At 38.8% G+C, this 23,895-nt stretch overlaps 1 protein-coding gene across 10 annotated transcripts in view; it reads left to right on the top strand.

Annotated features, from left to right (window-relative positions):
• The first annotated feature begins 4,985 nt into the window (after nucleotides 1-4,985).
• The window catches only part of DYNC2LI1 (dynein cytoplasmic 2 light intermediate chain 1), a 70,802-nt gene continuing 51,892 nt past the window's right edge, over nucleotides 4,986-23,895 (top strand). For all 10 annotated transcript variants that reach the window (XR_010115752.1, XR_010115751.1, XM_055243397.2 and 7 more), the window contains exons 1-5: nucleotides 4,986-5,133; nucleotides 7,736-7,853; nucleotides 14,811-14,845; nucleotides 18,489-18,558; nucleotides 20,944-21,032. Coding sequence is in view for 8 of the 10 variants with exons in the window: in XM_055243397.2 (XP_055099372.1) it covers nucleotides 5,126-5,133; nucleotides 7,736-7,853; nucleotides 14,811-14,845; nucleotides 18,489-18,558; nucleotides 20,944-21,032 (320 nt within the window). In the remaining 2 variants the exon portion in view is untranslated. The remainder of the gene's footprint in view (nucleotides 5,134-7,735; nucleotides 7,854-14,810; nucleotides 14,846-18,488; nucleotides 18,559-20,943; nucleotides 21,033-23,895) is intronic.

Below are 23,895 nucleotides of genomic sequence, written 5' to 3'. Positions count from 1 at the left end.
TTCCCCTTTAAATTCCAAATTAAGGTAAGTCCACATGTAGATATTTAGAGTGAAGCAAGATTTATATTTCAGTGAGACCAACATACAGGCTTTTCTTGGGTGTTTTTTTTTTTTCAATATCTTTATGACACTCAATTATTGGGGATTTAAGTGGGAAGATCAGTCCTACAAAGAAGAGTTGGTGGGTCTGGGCAGAGGCTGGGGTGAGCAGACAAGCTAAGCATTTACTTTATGTTGTGATTTTATTTGTTGGATTTCATTTGACCTAAATTGTACATAGTCACAGTGACTCTGGATTATAATTCGCATAATTCCAAAAAACTTTATTGTATGCTTTATATTATTTTGCAGTCCAGTAACAGGTAAGGAATACCAACTTTCCTAGGGAAAGGTCTATTAGCAAATAACTCCAAAATAGGACACAAATGTTCAGCACCGCACTTGAATACTGAGTACCCTTCCTTCCTGTGCTTTGCCAACATCATTTTCTTTTTTTTTTTTCTGTCGCCCAGGCTGGAGTGCAGTGGCGCGATCTCCACTCACTGCAAGCTCCGCCCTCCGGGTTCATGCCATTCTCCTGCCTCAGCCTCCCGAGTAGCTGGGACTACAGGCGTCCGCTACCACTGGCTAATTTTTTGTATTTTTAGTAGAGACGGGGTTTCACCATGTTAGCCACTAAGGTCTCGATCTCCCGACCTCGTGATCCGCCCTCCTCGGCCTCCCAAAGTGCTGGGATTACAGGCGTGAGCCACCGCACCCGGCCCATTTTCTTTTTTTTTGAGACGGGGTTTTGCTCTTGTTGCCCATGCTGGAGTGCAATGGCGCGATCTTGGCTCACTGCAACCTCTGCCTCCCGGGTTCAAGCAGTTCTCCTTCCTCAGCCTCCCAAGTAGCTGAGATTACAGGCACCTGCCACCACGCTCAGCTAATTTTTTTTTTTTTTTTTTTTGAGAGGAGTCTCGCTCTGTGGCCCACACTGGAGTGCAGTGGCGCCATCTCGGCTCATGTAAGCTCCGCCTCCTGGGTTCCCACCATTCTCCTGCCTCAGCCTCCCGAGTAGCTGGGACTACAGGCGCCCACCACCACGCCTGGCTAATTTTTTTGTATTTTTAGTAGAGACAGGATTTCACCATGTTGGTCAGGCTGGTCTCGAACTCCTGATCTCGGATGATCTACCCGCCTTGGCCTCCCAAAGTGCTGGGATTACAGGCGTGAGCCACTGTGCCTGGCCTGCCAACATAATTTTCTAATAAACAGAGTGGGGGTGGGAGGGGAAGGGCAGCTCTTTCTGAACATGCTGCTAGGTTATATTGTGGTTTTATGAAAATCAAATAACTCTTCTTTAGCAGTGGCAGTGGTAAGAGAAGGCTAATTCCCTCTCTCACTATGTGGCTCTAATGAATTCCCAGGAGTTCCTAGGAACTGAATATTGGGTAATACCAGAGGAAATGGCTTAGATGTTATTAACTTCTTGAGTTTCTGGAAAATGCTATCAAACCCCAATAAGAGTTGCCTTTTATGAGAGAAAAGTTTACAGAAAGTGTAACCTTAGGAAAGCTTGTGGAGAGTTCTTGGGTTTTGGATCATGTACAGATTATAAGATGTTCCCCTCAGGGATAGGGTATCATCAACACTGCTTTCATGTTCTGACTATTCTACCGAAACATCTTCACATGAGGTTATCACTGACCACTTCACTGCCAAGTCCAGCAGACCCCAAATGGTCCAAGTGTCTGCTGGATGATATCTCAAACTCACCATGTCCTCTAAACCTGCTTCTCCTGCTCTGTGCCACTCAAAATTGGTTAAGAGGATCACCAGTTCATCAATCAAGAAAGAAACATTGACTTTTCTCCCTTTTACCAACGTCTTACTCTCTACTGTGCAGTAATTGTATTAGATAGAACTCTTTTTGCTGTAAATTCCAAAATTCAACTTGAACTAGCTTAGACAAAAATAAGAAATTGTATTACAAGGATATTAGGATGTCTCATATAATCAAAGAGCAAGCTGAACAACCAAGCCATAAGAAAGGTGAGGACACAGGCAAGCCTTAGGGACAAACTAGAACCATGAGACATATGCTAGCACTTTCCCTTCATATTGATGTGTGTCTGATGTGTGCTCACTAACTACAAAATAATTCATTTAGCATAAAATATGCTAATTTCCTCTAGAGGTAGAATGACTTGCTTTTCCCAATTCTAGTTTGAAAAATTTCAGGGAAGGACTGTGATTAACCCAGCTCATGTTAGGTGTTTACTCTGAACCACCCCAAACGTACTCAACATTAGGAGAATGCTTAAGTAAATTATGAAAAATCTATGCAGTGAAATATTCTGCAACCATCAAAGTTATGTTTATAATGCATTTTAAAAATTTGATATGGTGCATTTTTAAAATTTGATATGGGGAAATACATGTTAAAATCAGGATATTAATTAACTTTACAATTAATCTCAACTTTGTAAGAAAAAAGATTAGAATGAAACGTATCAAACGTATTTCCAAAATACCTAATAGTTATTACTTCTGGCTTATGCTTATTTTACCCTCTTAATTTTCTGTGCATACCTTTTTTCCTCTACAATTAGCTTATATAACTTTGAAAACAAGGGAAAAAAATTTAAAACTCTGCCTGTCACTTTCCTAGCTATTGTTAATAGCCTCCACATGGTCTTCTAGATGCCAAACCATCCTTCACACAGCTGCAAAAAATTGTCTCACTGAAACTCATGGCTAATCATGACACACTCCTATTTTTAAACCCTGTTTGGTTTATCATAACCAACACAGTAAAGTCTAGACTACAGCATCCTTCACAGTAGCCCCATCTACCTGCCCAGTTTGCTCTTCCACTGTAGCTCCACCAGGCACTTTATATGATCACAACCCAAACTATTCAGTTTCCCAAATACATCTTGCACACGACTTTACCCTTCTGCACTGTTGCTCATTCCATCCAGAAAGCAGCATAAAATTGTCTCCTTCTCCTTCCATTCTTACCCTAAGAACAATCTTCATCTACCCAGGAAAGTCACTTTCTTTGCCCAAGTATGAAGGCCTCAAGAGGAATGAGGGAAGAAAGGGGAACTCACCTGCTCAGTCAGATCAACTGAATCAACCCTGAATCAATGCTGCTGATCAGGGCCCAGCTGGGTCGCCTTCACTTTCCTCATTACCAAGCTCCCTCCTTCAAACACCTCTCCCAGTTATTCAAACAAGTGTGCTTTTGAAGTACTAGTACTGAGTACTGTGCCCAGTACATAGCAAGCACTTGGCAAAAATGTTAGCTGTCGTTATTGCTATCAATATCAACGGGCCTTCCTAACTAGCATGCAAAAGTATTCTGAAGTTCTAGAACCCAAATCACTACAATTCATTACAATCTGTCCCATATCAGTTTGTGAGCTTAAAGGCTGGCTTAGCACCAGGCTATAGCTGTTGATTCAATGACAGATGTATAAGCCTCCTTTGAAAAATCATCCTTTCTTCGGTGAGCTCTACTCCCATTAATTCCCTTCCTATGTGCAACTTAGTGTTCTTTATGTCTCCAAAATATACCTAGATGTTGGGAGGATTTTGTTCTCAATGACTTTATCTGAAATAAACACCCTTTTATCAACCATCAGCCTTGTTTCCAGGAATGTGTTCCTTGTGTTTCTTTGTTCCAAGTTGCTGACCAGCAGCTTATCACACAATAATAACAATCATTAAGCAGTTATTTTTTATTATTATTATTATACTTTAGGTTTTAGGGTACATGTGCACAATGTGCAGGTTTGTTACATATGTATCCATGTGCCATGTTGTTTTGCTGCACCCATTAACTCGTCATTTAGCATTAGGTATATCTCCTAATGCTGTGCATTAAGCAGTTATAATGTGTCAGACACACACGTAAGTTATGTTTTACCTACATTTATCTCTCATAAGATTCACAATCTTTCCCGCTTTACAGGATCAGAAATTCAGTGATTTACCTGATGTGGCAATGTGACAACTTAGCCAGCGCGGCCGAGTCAGAACTTGAACCTAGGTCCATCTCACGCCAAAGCCCATGTCCTTGAACATCACACCATAGAAATCAAGCGAATAGTAGAGGATTAGAAGGAGGGTATCTCCTTCAAATATTCAGGGCCTCTTAGGCTAGAAAGCCTGAGTCTACTCAGCATTCAACACAGACCAAATACTATCAGTGCCATGAATGTTTCACCATCTCCTTCAGGCATAATTAGTCAGTTGCCCTCATGAAATTTTTGTACCTCTATACAATAGCTTAGATCACTCACTTCCTTAGGTGCTTATAATTAGCTGAGTATGTCTTTCTTAAGGGTAGTGATCTTTTCTTACTCATCTCTTTATTCCTTATTCTGTGTAGCATAGGGCCTTGCATATTCAATGATTGTTATTTATTTCAATGTTCGTTATTTATGGACACTTCTGGAGATCTATAAAGAGACCACAAAGTTCCAAAAGAAAATAATCTACATTCATAAAGTAAATGAAGTATGTAGGAGATGCACTTGCTTCATTAATTTATTAATAAATACACAATGTGCTATTGAATAAAACTTGAAACAACTAAACATCTAGAAAGTTGGAAAATATTAAAATTACTTGCCTTATTTTAAATTTTAAAGCCCGAATATTCCTTGCTTCTAGTAAATTACTAGAAAACAGCTCAAGAGATTGTTACACCCTCTATTCCTAAATCATGGCGATTGGGAAGAAAACAGTGAAAGATGAGAGAGGGCAGAGACCCTTGGCATATAGTTGACACCCAGTAAAAAAATTTTAAGAGAAAAGAACACTTCCAGCCCAGAAACAATTGCTTTTAGATCCCAGGTTTGTAATCACTTATCATCTCGTTCTAGGAGGTAACAAGGAGTTACTAACTTGGGATCTAAAAGCAATCCTAAATCTTGAGGCGAGAATGAGATGTAAAAGGACTCCTGAGAACTACACTTCCCATGATGCCCCTCTCCCACGCAACGGCGGCCGCGACGTCGCTCCCATGGCAACCCAGAAGGTCACTCCCAGACTCCTTGCGGAGCTGGCCGCCTGATTCTAGGCTGGTCCCTACTCCGAGCGTGTGACGTTTGCTGCAGCCCGGCCGTCGACGATGTCCAGGTATTCCCTGAACCCGGCTTGCGAGGGAAAGGCTGCTGAGAGTATTCCTGGCGAGAGGAAGCCCAGGCGGGACCAGCTGTTGGAAGATTGTGGGGGTGGCTACTTGCCACCAGGGTCTGCAGGGTCGGGGACCTAGGAACCAGCCTTGAGCATAAAGATTCTGCCGCAAACAGGAAAGAAAGTTCCCTAGGTAGAAAAGTGAGAGATTTGGAAAGATCAGCAACGCCACCCATTCAATGATTGACTAAAAGTTTCTTGCAGGCCAGAGACTACTTCCGGAGCAGGACATTCGGCGATGAGCTAGACCACAAAGCCTCCTCTCCCCAGGGGCCTCCCCTCCTGGAGCGGAGGTTCGCAGTAATAAGCGAGGGGAAACTTGGAAGGCACTGTGGAAAGTATAACATCACTTTTAAGGGGGGAAACGGGAGAGGGTTTGTAAACTATATTCTAGCCTTTCAATTCTATGATATTCATTTTAATTACCTGTTCTCAAGATATTCCTAAACCTTCTCTCAACAATTTATAAGCACGTCGGGGAGAGGGGTCAGGGAGTGCATCACAGAGCAGGATAAATCTTTTTCTTTCCTTGGGATAGTGTGGAGAATTGTCAGCTTTCCATCACAGGATAATTGGTTACAGTTATAAAGCTATGGTTATACTTCCCGATTTCCGCAGGTGACGTGGCTGACTGCAGCACCTCTGTCTTTCCTCTCTGCTGGGTATTTGGAAAGCAGATCCTCACATTTTGAAACAGTGTTGTGTAAATGAAGAGCAAACAGCCCCAAACTGAGTTCTGAAGGCTCACCTGTGAAATAAATGCATGAATTTTAGTGCAAACATTTAAGGACTCCTGTTTTGACCCTTTTTCTTTTTTCCTGGTTCTTGAATAGTAATAATTACAAGCCCTCAATAATTTTTGTAATTGTATAGGCCATGCCCTAAACTACATACATATTTTAACAATTATGACAATCCTATAAAGCTGGTATTCTTTTTTATTGGCATTTTAGAGATAGAGAAACAATTGAGCCTGGGGAATAGCACAGAGGATTGCATATATTAGGTGCTCAATAAATATTTGTTTAATTAAAGAATGAAAGATTTAAAGAGGTTAGGTAATTTTCCCAAGTTCACATACATAGGAAGTAGCAGAATCAGGCTAGGACCTATCAAGTCTTGCCCATGGTTAGTTTTTAGTTTAATATTCCATTTTCACTTAGGCTTTAATTAATATATATATGATTTTATTGTGTAAAGTTATGTATCTGTGTAAAGAAATGAATGAAAGGATGGTTTTCAAAATGTTTGTGGTTTTAGGGTTTTTTTTCTTTCTTTCTTTATGGTTTTTTTGTGGGGGGGGCGCACAAGGTCTTGCTGTGTCATCCAGGCTGGAGTGCAGTGATGTCATCATGCTTACTGCAGCCTCGACCTCCAGGGCTCAGGCAATCCTCCTGCCTCAGCCTCTCTAGTAGCTGGGACCACCAGTGCATGTCACCACACCCAGCTAATTTCTTTTCTTTTTTCTTTTTTTTTTTTAGACAGAGTCTCGCTCTGTTGCCCAGGCTGGAGTGCAGTGGCACGATCTTGGCTCAATACAACATCCACCTCCCGAGTTCAAGTGATTCTCGTGCCTCAGCCTCCTGAGTAGCTGGAGTTAACAGACACCCGCCACCACACCTGGCTAATTTTTTTTTTTTTTTTGTATTTTTAGTAGAGATGGGGTTTTACCATTTTGGCCAGGCTGGTCTTGAATTCCTGACCTCAAGTGATCCACCCACCTTGGCCTCCTAAAGTGCTGGGATTACAGGTGTGAACCACGGCTCCCAGCCTCAGCCAATTTTTTTTGTTTGTTTCTTTTCTTCTTCTTCTTCTTTTTTTATACTTTAAGTTCTAGGGTACATGTGCACAACGTGCAGGTTTGTTACATATGTATACATGTGCCATGTTGGTTTGCTGTACCCATTAATTCATCATTTACATTAGGTATTTCTCCTAATGCTATCCCTCCCCCATGCTAATTTATTATTATTATTATTATTTGTAGAGATGGGGTCTTCCTATATTGCCTAGGCTGATCTCAAGTGATCCTCCTGCCTCAGCCTCCCATATACTTTTATATTTAAAAAAAAGATTTTTTTTTACCCAAAAACATAATTTAAAAAACAAAAAAGAAATGTTTCAGGGAGGAAAGATTATTTGATACACTGGTATTGTACTTTTCCCATCTTCCTAGGTGACTTAAATGTTTGTGGTTTTCAATTTGTACATTCCCAAAGTCATTGTACCTCCATGTGTGTCTGAGAAGCTAACATACACAGCTATGAACCTTAGGGGAAGCCCCAAATAAGACAGCCTCAAATCCTGGCAATAAAGGCTCTGCTTATCAATTTCAGTATTCTTCAAAGAACTAGTTCAAAGCAAGAAAAGAAAAACAAAATCATAGAATGAGTAATCCTCAGATGTTTTACCAGATTATTGTTCCTCAGAAAATAATGTTCATTTGTTTCATAAATTATACTGAAATAAAATTTCTCTGAGCTTGAAATAAATATTTGAAAGAATTCTTTTTCCCTCAATTTTGTTTTTTCTGCCTCTCATGTAGTGAAACTCTCTGGGAAATTGCAAAAGCTGAAGTGGAAAAAAGAGGAATTAATAGAAGTGAAGGTGATGGAGCTGAAATTGGAGAAAAATCTGTTTTCTTCATTGGCAGTAAAAATGGGGTAATGCTTTCTTTTTTTCAATTATTGTGATGATTTAACAACCATTGGTAAAATATCTTTTAATACTTTGATTAAAATGTAGATACTTCAACACTTTAACCAGATGACCAATCTGGTTTAGCATGAATTAAAAAGTGCTTATTATTAATCTAGGAAAAACTATAATAGTAAACAAAATTTTAGAAAAATATATTTAAACTATTTTTTATTTCATGATTTGAAAATATTCAGGTCTTCTACCACAATTGAGTATAAAAGCTAGGATTCATTTAAATATCTAAGTCAGTCTGTAAATCAGTAAGTCAGTATCTTAACAATTTTATATTTTAGATTGTTACTTTACTTTTAGAAATCTCATTAAAGGAATAATTGAACTGTGTCAATGATATTTGTTACAGGGTTATTAATTATTTTGAAAAATCTGGGGAAAATATGGCAGCATTCCCATTGGACCACTGATTGGTAGGCAGAGACCCCTCCCCACTTGCTGTAAGTCTCTGTTTTACTTGGCCAAGCATACAGAAAGGCTTGGAAGTGGCCACACAGAGCAGGAACATATGCATCATATCTTCATGCAGCTTTGCCTGGCCCACAGAGTTCCTGCCAGGAGGGCAAAATGGCTGGTGACACAAAAAGGTCAAGGCTTGCCAGATGCAAGACGCTGAAATTCATGTAGTGCCATAGCTCATTTCTGTGTGGGGTTCGAATTCCTGTTCACTTTCTGTGCTCCATGCTTCCACTTAAGCACATTGACAAATAGGAAGCTTTCAGAAACTAAACTCTGCATCAGCAAGACTACATGTTCACTGGGCAACGTCAGTGCCCAGGCTGCCTGAGCACCCGTCTTGTCTCCAGATGACTCCCAGAAGGTCCTCCCTGCACAACCGGACACCCTCCATTGGGGGTTTTATATACAACATTAAGATACATATATTGGGAGAAATACCTATACAACCATGAAAAAGGTTTTAGTGATGTAAGAATGTAATCTGAATTAAAAAAGCAGAACACAAGTGTCAAACATGACATGATCCCAATTATACAAATATGTAAATAAAACATTCTAATAAAAATTAGAAATATGGATAGTAAAATTCTAATCACTTAATGTTTTTATTTTGTTTTTAATTTCTTTATTTTCCAGAGTTTTCATATTGGCCCACTTTTTAAAATTCAAACTTAATTCTTTAAAATAAAATTATCATAGAGATCACTTATATTTTAAAATTTTAACCCAACTATATAAGTATATATTTTATAAGCATGTTATTTCTTTTTTTGAGACAGGGTCTCGCTCTGGTTGCCCAGGTTAGAGTGCAGTGGTGCGATCTCAGCACACTGCAGCCTTGACTTGCCTGGCTTGGGTGATTTTACCTCAAGTAGCTGGGATTACAGGCATGCACCGCCACCACACCCGGCTAATTTTTTGTATTTTTAATAGAGACGGAGTTTCACTGCGTTGCCCAGGCTGACCTCGAACTCCTGGACTCAAGCAATCCACCCATCTCAGCCTCCTAGAATGCTGGGATTACAGGCATGAGTCACCGCGTCTGGCTACGCGTTATTTCATGAGTTTACTATTATGATGCACGTCATTTTCATATTAGGCATAGTACTTAACAGTTTCCTACATTTTATCTTACTGCCATGTAGGTACATTCATGGATTTAAATAAATGAGTAAATAACTAGTACTATTCTTATGGTACAAATACATTTCTATTACAGAAAACGTTCTGTACACAGAATATTAGACAGAATGGCTTATACTAATGGTACTGATTACTGACTCCATCATACAAATGCTCACATACAAAATACCCCTACCAGTATCCTCTTAGCACTCTCTGTAACAGTTATTCTTGACTCCCTTGTAGTCATGATACCCTGTTTTGTCTTGTTTTGTTTTGTTTTGTTTTTGTTACTTGTGAAACCACCCCTTTTTCTTGATGGCAATATGTGGCATATACAAACTGTTTTTTGTTTTTAGTAATAAAAGTAATTTTGTTTCTGATGATTTGGGAACTCCCTTGATATCTAAAACTTTTGAGGATACTGTTCTTTAAAAAGTATGTGATTCTGCTGAGTGCAGTAGCTCATGCTTGTAATCCTAGGACTTTGGGAGACTGAGGCAGATGGATTGCTTGAGCCCAGGAGCTCGAGACCAACCTAGGCAACATGGCAAAACCCAGTCTTTCAAAAAATAAAAATAAAACAATTAGCCAGGTGTGGTGGCGCTCACCGGTATGTAGTCCCAGCTTCATGGAAGGCTGAGGCGAGAGGATCACTTGAGCCCAGGAGGTCAAGGCTGCCGTGAGCCACCGTGATTGTGCCACTACACTCTAGCCTGGGCAACAGAGGGAGACCTTGTTTCAAAAAAGAAAGAAAAAAGTATCTGATTCTGCTTCATGGAGAACATTATTTTGGAAGATAAAGAGAAGCAATTAATGTTTCTTTCGTTCAATTAATAGTAATCACCCTTTACCAAAGAAGCCCACTGCCCTTCTGCGTTCTCTTTCTCCTTCCAACCATCTGTTCATCCATTCGGTTGACATTGATCCAACATGTTTTATATGCTAAGCATCCTGCTAGACACTGTGGAAACAGGAATGAAAGGCATTCTCTACTGGGAAGGAACTTGTGTATCAGGACTTGTACACCAACAATGACAATACCATGAGACAAATGCTGTGGTGGAAAACAGAGAGGGCACTTAACTCACCCCAGAAAGTTGGGAGACTAGGAAAGCCTCCTGAAGAGAGTGATGGCTAAAGCTTGAAGGTGAGAAGTAAGGAAAGAGAAGTAATTCAGGTGAAGAGTGTGGAGAATTCTAAGATGATCAAGAAAAATGTATGAAGCAGATATTCCAACAAATGGGAAAGAGATCATACTAGAGGAATGTAATAGGATTGCCAATCATCATTGACTGCCATTTTGATGATGGGTGTTAGTTTGATACTAATCTGCCCAGAGTACATGGTTTTTCTCCACCATCACTCACTTGCACAGGTGCAGGCATGGAGAAGGAAGGTGATTACCCGGGGCGGTCTTTGCTGGTTGGGTACAGTGCAAAGTGAGGGAGCTCAGGGCATGGATGATATTTACCAGAGATGATTGTAATGATAAACTATGGGCTCTGAGATGGAAAAGGAGAAAAGCGAAGGTAGGAAGAGGCTGATGGAGTAGTAGTGACTCTTAGTGGGGGGAAGAGGGGTGTCAATGGACATTTGAGACCTTTCACTAAGGTCAAAGAGTTATTACTGTGGGGATGCCTGAAGAAGTGGTTAGAGAATGTGTTGTTTGTACATGTGATTTTGGAAGCAGTGCAGTTTCCAGTGAAACTGGAAAGCTTCAAGATGTAACCTTGGAAGTGACCATGGCAGAAGTAGAGTGAGGGAAAAGGCCTCCATTGGGAGGCAAATGCACTGAGAGCTCCAGATGTCAGGTGGATTGCCAAGACCCATGTGGGTGTGAAGAAGATTCATACGGTAGCCGAGAAGATAAGGGAGATTGTGAGCCGAAAGAGATGACAACAACCCTCGTGGTAAACTGATAAGAGCCTCTGAGGTTTTTTCAAGAGGAGGGAGGTAGAGTAGTTGTTTATAGGTGGCACTGGGGAGCAAGGAGGATCCTAATGTATATAGGGTAGTGAGAATAAATAGCTTCGTTTAACAAGGCTACAGAGGAATGGGTTCAGGGTAAGTCATATTTCAGTTAAGGCCAACAGGTGGAGAGAATATTCTGAAAAGGCTGAGATATCGGGGAGTTTGCCAGTCATGGAGCTGAAGTCATAGAGTGGAAGGATTTTAGAGGAAGGGAGGACAGAAGGGGATTATTGGGCCAGATTAAGGGATGTTTAGAGAGTTAGGAAATTCAGAGTTCCAGGGATAATGGGTCAGAGGAGAGGGCTGGACATCTGGGGCGACTGAGGCAATGGGAGGGAAGATGGGATTCATTTCGATGGTCTCTAAATGAACTTGTACTAGGTCAATGTTTCTTGAATTAGGAAACCCACAAGACTATGGCCACATTCTCAGGGGACCACAGTGTACTAATGAATTTTTAAATTTTGTGTTGTAATTTTAATGATAATCTAAAACTTGATTTCAGTTCCCAGATTAGTTTATGTTAATTTGGAATTGTTACCATTATAGTATTATACATTTATATGAAATAATAATAAAAGTGATTTAAGGCCGGGCGTGGTGGCTCAAGCCTGTAATCCCAGCACTTTGGAAGGCTGAGGTAGGAAGATCACTTAAGGCCAGGAGTTCAAGACCAGCCTGACCAACATAGTGAAACCCCATCTCAACTAAAAAATACAAAAAATTAGCTGCACATGGTGGTGCATACTGGTAATCCCAGCTACTCCAGAGGCTGAGGCATGAGAATCACTTGAACCCAGAGGCAGAGGTTTCATGAGCCAAAATGGTGCCACTGCACTCCAGCCTAAGCAACAGAGGGAGACTCTGTCTCAAAAACAAAAAATTAAAAAAAAAAAAAGAGAGAGGAGTGATTTAAATCAATCAATACTAGTGTACCATGAAAATTTGAGGAAATTGGCTAGATATTATTTAAAATTCCTCCCAATTCTTATTCTACTTTCTTGTAGAGTACATTACTTTTTAGGTAATGTAGCCCTTATTAATTTAAAACGTTTACAGCATACTACATATGATACAAGTTCACTGTAGGAAAATTAGAAAATCCTGATTTTCTTCTTTTTTTTTTCTTTTGAGACGGAGTCTTGCTCTGTCACCCAGGCTCGAGTGCAGTGGTGTGATCTTGGCTCACTGCAGCCTCCACCTCCCCAGTTCACACCATTCTCCTGCCTCAGCCTCCCAAGTAGCTGGGACTACAGGCGCCCGCCACCATGCCCGGTAATTTTTTTGTATTTTTAGTAGAGTTAGGGTTTCACCATGTTAGCCAGGGTGGTCTTGATATCCTGACCTCGTGATCCACCCGCCTCGGCCTCCCAAAGTGCTGGGATTACAGGCATGAGCCACCACGCCCGGCAGAAAATCCTGATTTTCTTAAAAACATTGATAACCTTCAAATCCATCAGCTAGAAATAATCATTATTAACATAGTGATGTCCCTCTACATTTATTTGTGTGTTTGTTTCTCTCAATGTATGTATGTGTGTGTATGTGTGTGTGTGTGTGTACTTCAAGGAAGCAGGAAAAGTATTTTTTAATTGAAAAGAGTCATGCTGATCTATTATGAATGTCTTACTATGTCAGTAAGTATATTTCTACATTGTCATTCCTAATAGCTATATATTATTCTATTATATGGTTTAACCATAATTAATTTAGCCAGTCGCCTATTTGGGGACATGTAGGTTGTTTTTAGTTTTTCAGTTTGATATAACACTGGCCAATAAACATCCTTCAATAATATACATTTTTATATTGTACAATTCCAGTTATTTATATTTTTTTTTTTTTGAGACGGAGTCTTGCTCTGTTACCCAGGCTGGAGTGCAGTGGCACAATCTCGGCTCACTGCAAGCTCCGCCTCCTGGGTTCACGCCATTCTCCTGCCTCAGCCTCCCGAGTTGCTGGGACTACAGGCACCTGCCACCATGCCCGGCTAATTTTTTGTATTTTTAGTAGAGGCAGGGTTTCACCATGTTAGCCAGGATAGTCTCGATCTCCTGACCTCATGATCCGCCTGCCTCGGCCTCCCAAAGTGCTGGGATTACAGGCGTGAGCCACCGCGCCCGGCCCCAGTTATTTTTTAATATATCTCATTACAAAAAATTTACTCAATTTGATCATATTCCAGATGTAATCTGGAGTAATTATCTTTTTTGTCAAAAACTGTAGGTTTTTTAGTAAAAACAAAAACACATATAATAAGTGTTCTGTGTTTTTGGCAATCCAGAGTTCTCCAAATTATTTTCTTTAGAGCCTGAAGGTTTCCTCCAGTGGAGCTTGCCCTGCTGTTTCTCTTTTATCTGTTTCCTTGCAAGGGGTCTTTTGTTTAAAAAAAAAAACAAAAAACAGGATTTTACTATTTTTTAAAAATGATGTAAACCACTGAGCTAGTCCCTGGCTAAGCTGTGAAGTTAAGTTGCATGACAAGTGGTAGGAACTAGGCCAGAACTTGTATTTCCTTACTCCTAAAAAGACACTTGGGGCCAGGTGTGGTCGTTCACACCTGTAATCCCAGCACTTTGGGAGGCCGAGGTGGGCAGATCAGATAAGGCCAGGAGTTCAAGACCAGCCTAGCCAACATGGCAAAACCTTGTCTCTACTAAAAATACAAAAATTACCCGGGCGTGGTGGTGTGCACCTGTAATCCCAGCTACTTGAGAGCGTGAGGCAGGAGAATCACCTGAGCCCAGGAGGCAGAGGTTGCAGTGAGCCAAGATCATGCCACTGCACTCCAGCCTTGGCGACAGAGTGAGACTCTGTCTCAAAAATAAAATAAAATAAAAATAAACAGAAACTTGGAATAAGTACATCCTCTGGACTTAAAACAAATTACTCTAATGCAGTATCTGAATTGCTTACTTTGAACATATTTACAATGTATCCTTTATTTGTATGTTACCTTTTTCTTTATTTCCACTTCAACAATTGGAATTAAAACATTTTAAAAGACACTAAGCATCAGCTTAACCAGTAATTAACATTGATAAGTAGAGAAAAAATTTAAGACAGCTGCCAAGTTGACCACTTAAGTGAGGTATGATTTGCTAGTATTTGTCATCTGTGGGACTTTATAATTATAATAATAGCAGTGTAGTTACACTGTGATGGAAAGTTGACAGTTAACTTTTTCCACTTATCAAACTTGAGAACAATTCCGAAAGTTTTTAGTTTTTAGTTTCCAGGTAATTTATCATTCAATTGACTAAAAATCTATTTTGGGCCACAATTATGAACAATAATACAATTTTTACATATGAATGACATTAACACAGTATTCCTTCTTTTTTAATTTCCAGGGAAAGACTACTATTATTCTAAGGTGTCTTGACAGGTAAGTGTTATGTTAACCTTTAAACTACATTTATGCTTATTCTAGTTGTATAGGGCAAGTTAGATCTAAAAGACATGAGGAAGGGGAACGATTTTAACACCCAAACAAAATATTTAATTCTTAGCAAATCCTTAGTATAACCTTTAAGAGTGCCTTTAAAGATAAAACTAACAATAAGCCAAAAATTATATGAGACTAATACTGGATTTCCCTATTTGAGGAAGAAATGTTACCATAATGACCCAGCCTACAATAGTATTTACCTTCTTTTTGACTATGCTACTCTGATATTTAAATTATTTTTATTCTACCTAATCTATAATTATTTGAACATTCATTGTAAGCTTTAGTTGCTCAGGGGTACATTTTTGAAGCACAGTGTTGGTCCTCAAACTGGATATTTTATCATTTATTTTATATATTTCCTAACATATACTGTAGAAGCAGGCCGTCAGATTAAGATTGAGGATTATGATTGGTAGATGTTTCAGGAAGCTGATGAGGAAAGCCTTCAATCATTTTTGGAAGATATTTCTCTATTCCCTTCATTTGAATACATATAGCTTATAACTTCTCCAAAATCATCAAAAGAGATGGAATTTGGTGTTAAGGTCACATTAAAGAAACATCACTCATTTGAAAAATATTATTAAAGGATACAAATAATAAATTCCTACTTTTATGTAATTCCTTTCACCAACAATATTGTTTCTCAGAGGAACTATCAACAGTAACACCTGTTTTATCTTTCCATATCCAGGAATCATGCGTCTTTTTAGACCACATTTAGATGTTTCCTGTCAGAAACAAATCATCTAATACAACACCAGCTTAGGATAAAATACTACAAAATAGTACATTGAGTTGAAAAGTATTAATTTCTTTCTTTTTTTTTTTTTTTTTTTTTTTGAGATAGAGTTTCGCTCTTGTTGCCCAGGCTGGAGTGCAATGGCGCCATCTTGGCTCACTGCAACGTCTGCCTCCCGGGTTCAAGTGATTCTCCTGCCTCAGCCTCCCGAGTAGCTGGGATTACAGGCATGTGCCACCACGCCCAGCTAATTTTGTATTTTTAGTAGAGACAGGGTTTCTCCATGTTGGTAAGGCTGGTCTCGAACTCATGACCTCAGGTGATCCACCTGCCTCGGCCTCACAAAGTACAGGGAATCCAGGTGTGAGCCACCACACCTGGCCCTGAAAAGTTTTAATTTCAATTCTTCAGTAGTCTACTTAGGAAAAGGTTAATTTTCTAAAATATAGTTAAATATCAGATCTTATAAATTTTGTCTTAAAAGTAGCATTTTGCTTGATAAAATTTTTATCTTTCAGGAAATATAACCAAATATTACTCTCTATATAATGTATTCAAAAGATGTATGCAGGGGTGATATTCAGAATATTTAATAAACATAATTATATAAATCACAAATTTAAAAATCATTTCTCTTTCTTCTCCAATCTAAGGATAGACATGGGGCCGGGGGCAGTGGCTCATGCCTGTAATCCTAGCACTTTGGGAGGGCAAGGCAGGCGGATTGCTTGAACTCAGGAGTTTAAGAGCAGCCTGGCCAACATAGTGAGAACTCCTCTGTACCAAAAGATACAAAAATTAGCTGGGTGTGGTGGTGCACACCTGTAGTCCCAGCTACTCAGGAAGCTGAGGTGGGAGGATTATTTGAGCCCGAGAGGTTGAGGCTGCAGTGAGCTGTGATCATGCCACTGCATTCTAGCCTGCATGACAGAGTGAGACCCTGTCTCAATAAAATAAAATAAGAAAGTAAAATAAAGATATGTAGCAATATAATTTGGCCTTAAAAAGGAAGGAAATTCTGTCACATGCTACAACATGGATGAACCTTGAGGGCATTATGCTAAGTGAAATAAGCCAGAAACAAACAAACAAAAAAACAAATATTGGGCTGGGTGCAGTGGCTCACACCTGTAATCCCAGCACTCTGGGAGGCCGAGGTGGTCAGATCACTTGAGGTCAGGAGTTCGAGATCACCCTGGCCAACACAGTGAAACCTCATCTCTACTAAAAATACAAAAATTAGTCAAGCGTGGTGGCGGGCCCCTGTAATCCCAGCTCCTTGGGAGGCTGAGGCACGGGAATCACTTGAACCTGGGAGGCAGAGGTTGCAGTGAGCCAAGATCGTGCCACTGCAAAAAAAAAAAAAAAAAAAAAAAATATATATATATATATATATATATATATATATCAATCATATGATTCCACTTATATGAGATATCTAGAATAATCAAACTCATAGGAACAAAAAGTAGAATGGTAGTTACCAAGGACTAGAGGGAAGGGAAAATAAGAAGTTGTTTAATGGGTATGGAGTTTCAGTTTTGTGAGAGTTTTCTGAATATTGGTTATATAACAATGTGAATATATTTAATACTACTGAATTGTACACTTAAAAATAGGTAGGATAAATTATATCTTATGTGTTCTTTACCATAATAAAAAATTAAATATATATATACACCATAAAACTGCTTACCAGCAATATAAGCTATAGTATAAATAATTCAGCAAATTGTTTTAATATTTTCCTAATCATTACTGATTTTAAAGACTTGTTGATATAATTTATTACTATCACATCTAAATGATGCCCGTGTTTGAGCTGTGATTTAAGATAAAGAACTGCTAGAGAACTGCATTAAAGTCTTGCATTGTTTTCATTTTTTTGAGACAGGATGTCTCTCTGTCACCCAGGCTGGAGTGCAGTGGCACGATCTGGGCTTACTGCAGCCTCGACTTCCCAGGCTCAAGTGAGTCTCCCACCTCAGCCTCCTGAGCAGTTGGGACTACAGGCATGTACTACCTTTTTTTTTGTAGAGACAGGGTTTTGCCATGTTGCCCAGGCTAGTCTTGAACTCCTGGACTCAAGCAATTTACCCGCCTCGGCCTCCCAAAGTGCTAGGATTACAGGCATGAGCCACCATGCCTGGCCAAGTCTTGCATTGATGTTTTAAATTGACAGTCATTAGGTTCCTAGCTCCTCACGTCACAGCTGAGTATAAACCCAGTGTCACTTTGGGAGGCCGAGGCGGGCGGATCACGAGGTCAGGAGATCGAGACCATCCTGGCTAACATAGTAAAACCCCGTCTCTACTAAAAATACAAAAAAAAAATTAGCCGGGCGTGGTGGCAGGCACCTGTAGTCCCAGCTACTTGGGAGACTGAGGCAGGAGAATGGTGTGAACCCGGGAGGCAGAGCTTGCAGTGAGCTGAGATCATGCCACTGCACTCCAGCCTGGGTGACAGAGCGAGACTCCGTCTCAAAAAAAAAAAAAAAAAAAAACCCAGTGTCAGTGCTTCCTGCATGGCCTGGATGTGGAGATCTTGTGCCCAGCGTGGCCATCCACACTGCCAGCCTCAACGCATTCTCTATTTGCCCCAGCAGTGCCTTTAGGGGCTACCACATCATGCATGTGCCGTTAAAATCCACTAAGATGGTGTTTGGCAGGTTTATTTCTTTTGTATATATAATTTATTTCAATGCTATTATACAAGGTAACTTCTCTACTAATAGATTAAAGTTTTTAAGAGGAAAGAAAAATGAATCAGGTAAGATGGTAGCATAAGAAACTAATACCACCTACAATGATAATACTATCGGCTTTCATTATACAGAGATGAGCCACCAAAACCAACCTTAGCTTTGGAATATACATATGGAAGAAGAGCAAAAGGGCACAACACAGTAAGTGTCTTTTAAAGTGGCATTGCTGTGCCCATAGATGGGAAAGTAATGCTGCTGACTTTGTTTTACATTTTCCATCTTATCTGTAATCAATAAACATATCCAGTTGTACACTTCATAGCTGTCTACCATTAAACTTCAAATGCAGTGTGGCAGATAGAAGCCAACCCAAACTGTGAAAAGATTTTAGCCTTCTCGTTTATTATGTCTTAAAATGCTAGAATATGATACCTTTTTAACTTTATCGTACAGTTCATGAGAATAGTATTGTGAGTTACTTTCTGTCTCTCAAAAAATCTGCTAAAATACAGGTTTGACCTGTGGAATATTTATGAAAATATACTGTTTAAAATCTAACTTATTAGCATTTAAAAATTCATCTCGAAGTTTGATAGTACTAGTTGAGATCATATTCCCTACTTGATTATAATCCTATTTTCACTTGTTTTAATGTCTCTTTAGAGGAACATTATAAACTCTTCAGGACAGAAGGAGGGTTTATAGTATATGTTGGCAGGGGATGGGGTGGGGAATTCCTAAATAGAATCTTTTTGGAGTTGTCACCTGAAAAGAGGTCATTTCTTAAATAAAGTTAAGTGTGTAGAAGGACAATCTAGAATGGAGCATCCTGCTACTCCCCTAACAAAGGCACATTTTTATACACTGACTTAGTCCAAATGTTTGCTCATGAGACAGTGTATAAAGAGATAAAACTGCCTATTGTTGCATCCAGGATTCACCAATGAAAGTGGGTTATTAAAACTGAAATTTAAAGAAAAAAACATAATATATAGAGATACAGGAGAACTTCATTTTTGTGATTCACTTGAATTTTGACATGAGTAATAAGCCTAGAAATGTAATTATGCTTTTCATTGGAAACTTTGAGACAGCTCTCATAAGCTTAACTTTTGAGAAGAGCTCTAAAAACTTCCCTTTATCAAATTGTGAATTGAGGGATATTTTCCAGTGAAGAATTATTTTCCCCACAAATATTAATGATTCAAATATGAACAGCCAAACAATTGTAGAGATTACAAGATGAAATTTTGTCAAAAATCCAAAATAATATATATTCACCTAAAACTTATTTTATTGACAATCTGTCTCTTCCAGGCTCATGGGAGCAGATACATAAAAACTTGTGTGATTTTTTTTCTAAACTTTGTACTATCAAGTGGGATATTTCCATATTCATTCTGGAAGCATCATGTCTTTCTCAGATTTAATTCCCTAAGAGTCCTAAATAGAAGCACTTTGTCAGCTCCTCACAATTTCAGTGACCTGAAGGGTCTTCGGTGTCAGGACAGAAGCAGAAATGCCATTAGCCAACAGTCTAGGAACGTCTTATGGAATCGATGGTCCTGTTTCTTTTCTTTTCTTTTTCTTTCAAAGACAAGGTCTCACTTTGTTGCCCAGGCTGGAGTACAGTGGCAGGATCATAGCTCATGGCAGCCTCAAACTCCTGGGCTCAAAGAATCCTCCCGCATTAGCCTCCCAAGTAAACTGTCCCCTCAAATTCACTACAAACATGCACCACCACACTCAGCTAATTTTAAAAAATTGTTTATAGTGATGGAGTCTCACTGTGTTGGCCAGACTGACCTTGAACTCCTGACTTCAAGTGATCCTCCAGCCTTGGCCTCCCAAAGTGCTGGGGTTTACAGGTGTGAACCACTGCACCCAACCCTAGATGGTCTTATTTCTGAACTTCTTGGCTGCCTAGCCCTGTCAGTTTCCTATTATTTTGAGGGTCCTATAAAAAGAGAAGCAGTTGTTTGATGTCTTGTTCTCCCACCTACTGTGTATTATTGTCAGTGGTAGCCTGTCAGATTCTCCACAGGAAGCAGGAACAAATCGTCTGCTTATACTTTTGCTCAAGTAATCTTGATCCACAGCCAGGATTGCCATTTGTTCGTCCCTTTTCTTCATGCCTTACGTGTGTCTAATTCATTCTGTGAGCTTCTGTCTTCCTAAATAGGAATTTTTCCTATTCACCTGTTTTATTCTATCTAGAATTATAAATGTTTTCCAAAAGATAATACGAAATTTGTTGAACGGGTTAATTTTTATCTAAAATCTGCGTAAGTATATGCTACATATGTTATTTACAAGATTGACGTACTGTTTATGTCTTCTGTTAAGGTATTACTAGAATTAAGGCATTTGTGTACACATATAAACAATTCTGAATATTTCATCATTTTTCTTTAGAATAGGTGCTTTGATGCATTTTGAGGGATGGGATAAAGGAAAAAATTTTGACTGCCAAGAAAGGGTTGATTAAGGACTACAATATTTTGTATGTATAATTATTACTGGCAAGTGCTAATGACATATAAGAAGTACTTAAAATTCAAAAAATCAAAAATTTTTGTTTTTCAGCCAAAAGATATCGCTCACTTTTGGGAACTCGGTGGAGGAACCTCTTTATTGGACTTAATCAGCATACCCATCACAAGTGACACCTTACGGTAAGTGAGCCAGCTCCAGGAAAAGCTGTAAGTACACAGGAGTGTCCCCAGGAGGAATATGAGTTGGCTTTTCTCAGTCAGAATTTTGGGGCACAGTTTTATGTTGCTGAAGGCTTATGCCCACTTCCTTTCTAAATGCCTAAACTGTTATACTTTCAAAGAAGTTTTAAAAGAACAAAGATTTTGGCCTGTGCTGAACTGAGATAGCTGACATTCTCCCCAGTAACATATTTTGCAAGCTGAAAACAAAAAAAAATACGTCAATTACACTTGGGCAATGAATTCATTTTGTAAAAATAAATTTGAAAAGCTTAATTCTTTCCATTATCCATCTCAGTATGAGTTAATTCCGCTGAGTTTTTTCTTCAGCTGAGTATTATAACTTACCTTTGAATTTAATGCTAATTAATATTCTTGAAGCTTCATTTAAAGGAAGACTATTAAAGGAAGACTATATGTCGGAGAAGAGAGAAAGTCTCTCCGTCTGCTGACCTTAGAGAAATAGAACTTTGGGGAAAACCTCAAAACGCTTGAGTGATGTTTTCCTGACAGTAACTCCCACATGTTGGCCAAATATGTGGAAAATTGTGACATTTCTTACAATGTTCCTGGGAACTGATCTTAGCTAAGAAAAACAATTTTTTTTAATCTGTAATATTTTGTTCTTAGAGTTTAACATTAACCATTGCTGCTGCCCGGATCAAATTCAAAGGGCTTGACAATTAGTTGTTACATATTGGTCATTAAACTCCTTGGAGGATTGAATTATTTCTTGTTAATGGGACAGTTGTTTTTCTAGAACTGGCTGGATACAGTTGGCTTTATTTGGTCTTTTTTTTTCCTTTTAGTGAAATATGATTTACTTTCTTTCACTTATTAGAAAAGTAATATATGCTCATATAGAAAACTTGTAAAAATACTGAAAGACACAAAGTAAAAGGAACCAGAATCACATTAAAAAATAACCACTTTAACATGTTGAGGTATTTCTTTCAGCCTTTTCAATGTCTGTAAATAGACTTTGTACAGGCTTGGGATATTTTATATACATATTTAGATCTTGCTTTTCCACTTTTAAACACTTTTCTCTATGATTTTATTTTTCAGAAACATGGAATTTTACAGTTAAATAGTTTTTCATTTGTCTCTCTTTAATGGTGACAAATAAGTGAAGCTGCCAGGGAATAATGCCTAGTGGTGTGGTTGAGAAGAGATGGTGAGGGGCCAGGTGTGGTGGCTCAGGCCTGTAATCTCAGCACTTTGAGAGGCCAAAGCGAGAGGATCACTTGAGGTCTGGAGTTCAAGACCAGCGGGCAACATAGTGAGACCTCTATCTCTACAAAAAAATTAAAAAATAAAATTAGCCAGGCATCATAGCATGCCTCTGTAGTCCCAGCTACACAGGCGGCTGAGGCAGGAGGATTGCGTGAGCCAGGGAGTTCAAGGCTGCAGTAAGCTATGATCATACCACTGTACTCCAGCCTGAGTGACAGAGACACTGTCTCTTTAAAAAAGAGAGAGAGAGAGAGAGAGATAGTGAGGGTGGGAGGAGCTTCCAGTTAGAGTGGCCAGAGGCTGAACGGGTGAAAATACAGGAGCTGGCTCCGGGTTGGGAGTCGGCTCCTATTCGACTGACTTGTTATGTTACCTCACTCCCCTTCTCGAAGCCCAAAAGGTTTTGGCCTGCTGGGGTTGTGGAAATTCTAGGTTCTGCAGGAAGCCAGATCATCCCAAGGGTTAATACCTCATTTGTGAGGTCTTGGTCTTCCTTTCCCTGGAGCTCCAGGACAGCTGGGACCTGCTTTAGGAGAGAGGAAGGGTCAGGGTTATGATCAACAGAGGGAAAGGGAAAGGGAGCCCTAGGCTTGGGTCTAAAGTAGGTTGCTGGGTGGTTAAATAATTCATGGAAAAACATTTCACTCATCATGTCACAAACACTCAGTGTTTTTGACTGGAATTAGTGTGACACATAATTTCCTTCTGTTGGATGCAGTCTCACAGCTTGAGAAAACAATATTGCCAAATACTGTTAGATACTGTTTATCTTTGAAATAACTGTTTATAGAATTATAAATGCATTGAACATTTCCACAGACTTTAGACAATTTGTAATAGAACATTTCCTGTAGTCTGAATCTCTGTTTTAAGAGTTTATTAAGAAAAAATTTTTGTCTATCATTAGCTATGAAATAGGTAAAAAGTAACAAAAGTATTTCTAATATACTGTAAACAAAAATTTTAATCTTAGAAAAAATTTGAGTAATTTATTTTTCTTTTGCTTAAAATAATTTTTCACTTGAAAAAATAATAAATTTTATGTTATATCCATTTCATCACAATGAAAAAATGTTAAGTCATAGTTGAAACATAACCATACCAAAACCATAAAAATAAAATTAGTACAATTAAAAATGTATATGTTATTTTTACAGTTAAGCAAAACTGTTTATGAGCTTATTAAAATAACCTAAATATAATTGCCTAGACAATGTAATAGCACAATAATTTTTAGAAAATTTGATAATTAATGTGTAAAAGACTACTTTCTGAATTTAGACCAACAGAATTGTTACTGTTTTGCTTGAATTATACAAAATAGCCTGTTTACTTGAACTAAACAAAATAATTGAATAACATATTATAATTTTGTGCTATGTCTTCTAGCAGAATGTTTGCTGTGTTGATCAAGGATATATTGGTTATATTGGATATAATCCTAAACCATCAAGGATCATGGTTCTACATACTTATTATAACCATTTTTAAAAATACTCCTAGATTTATATATGTTTAGTTTTTATTGTGGTAAAATATACATAACATAAAATTTTAGTCATTTTTTACTGTGCAGTTCAGTAACATT

This window comes from Symphalangus syndactylus, chromosome 14 (assembly GCF_028878055.3).
Source record: "Symphalangus syndactylus isolate Jambi chromosome 14, NHGRI_mSymSyn1-v2.1_pri, whole genome shotgun sequence".
Classification (NCBI taxonomy): Eukaryota; Metazoa; Chordata; class Mammalia; order Primates; family Hylobatidae; genus Symphalangus; species Symphalangus syndactylus.
Note: the sequence above shows the minus strand (reverse complement) of the source record. Positions and strands in the feature narration are given on the sequence as shown.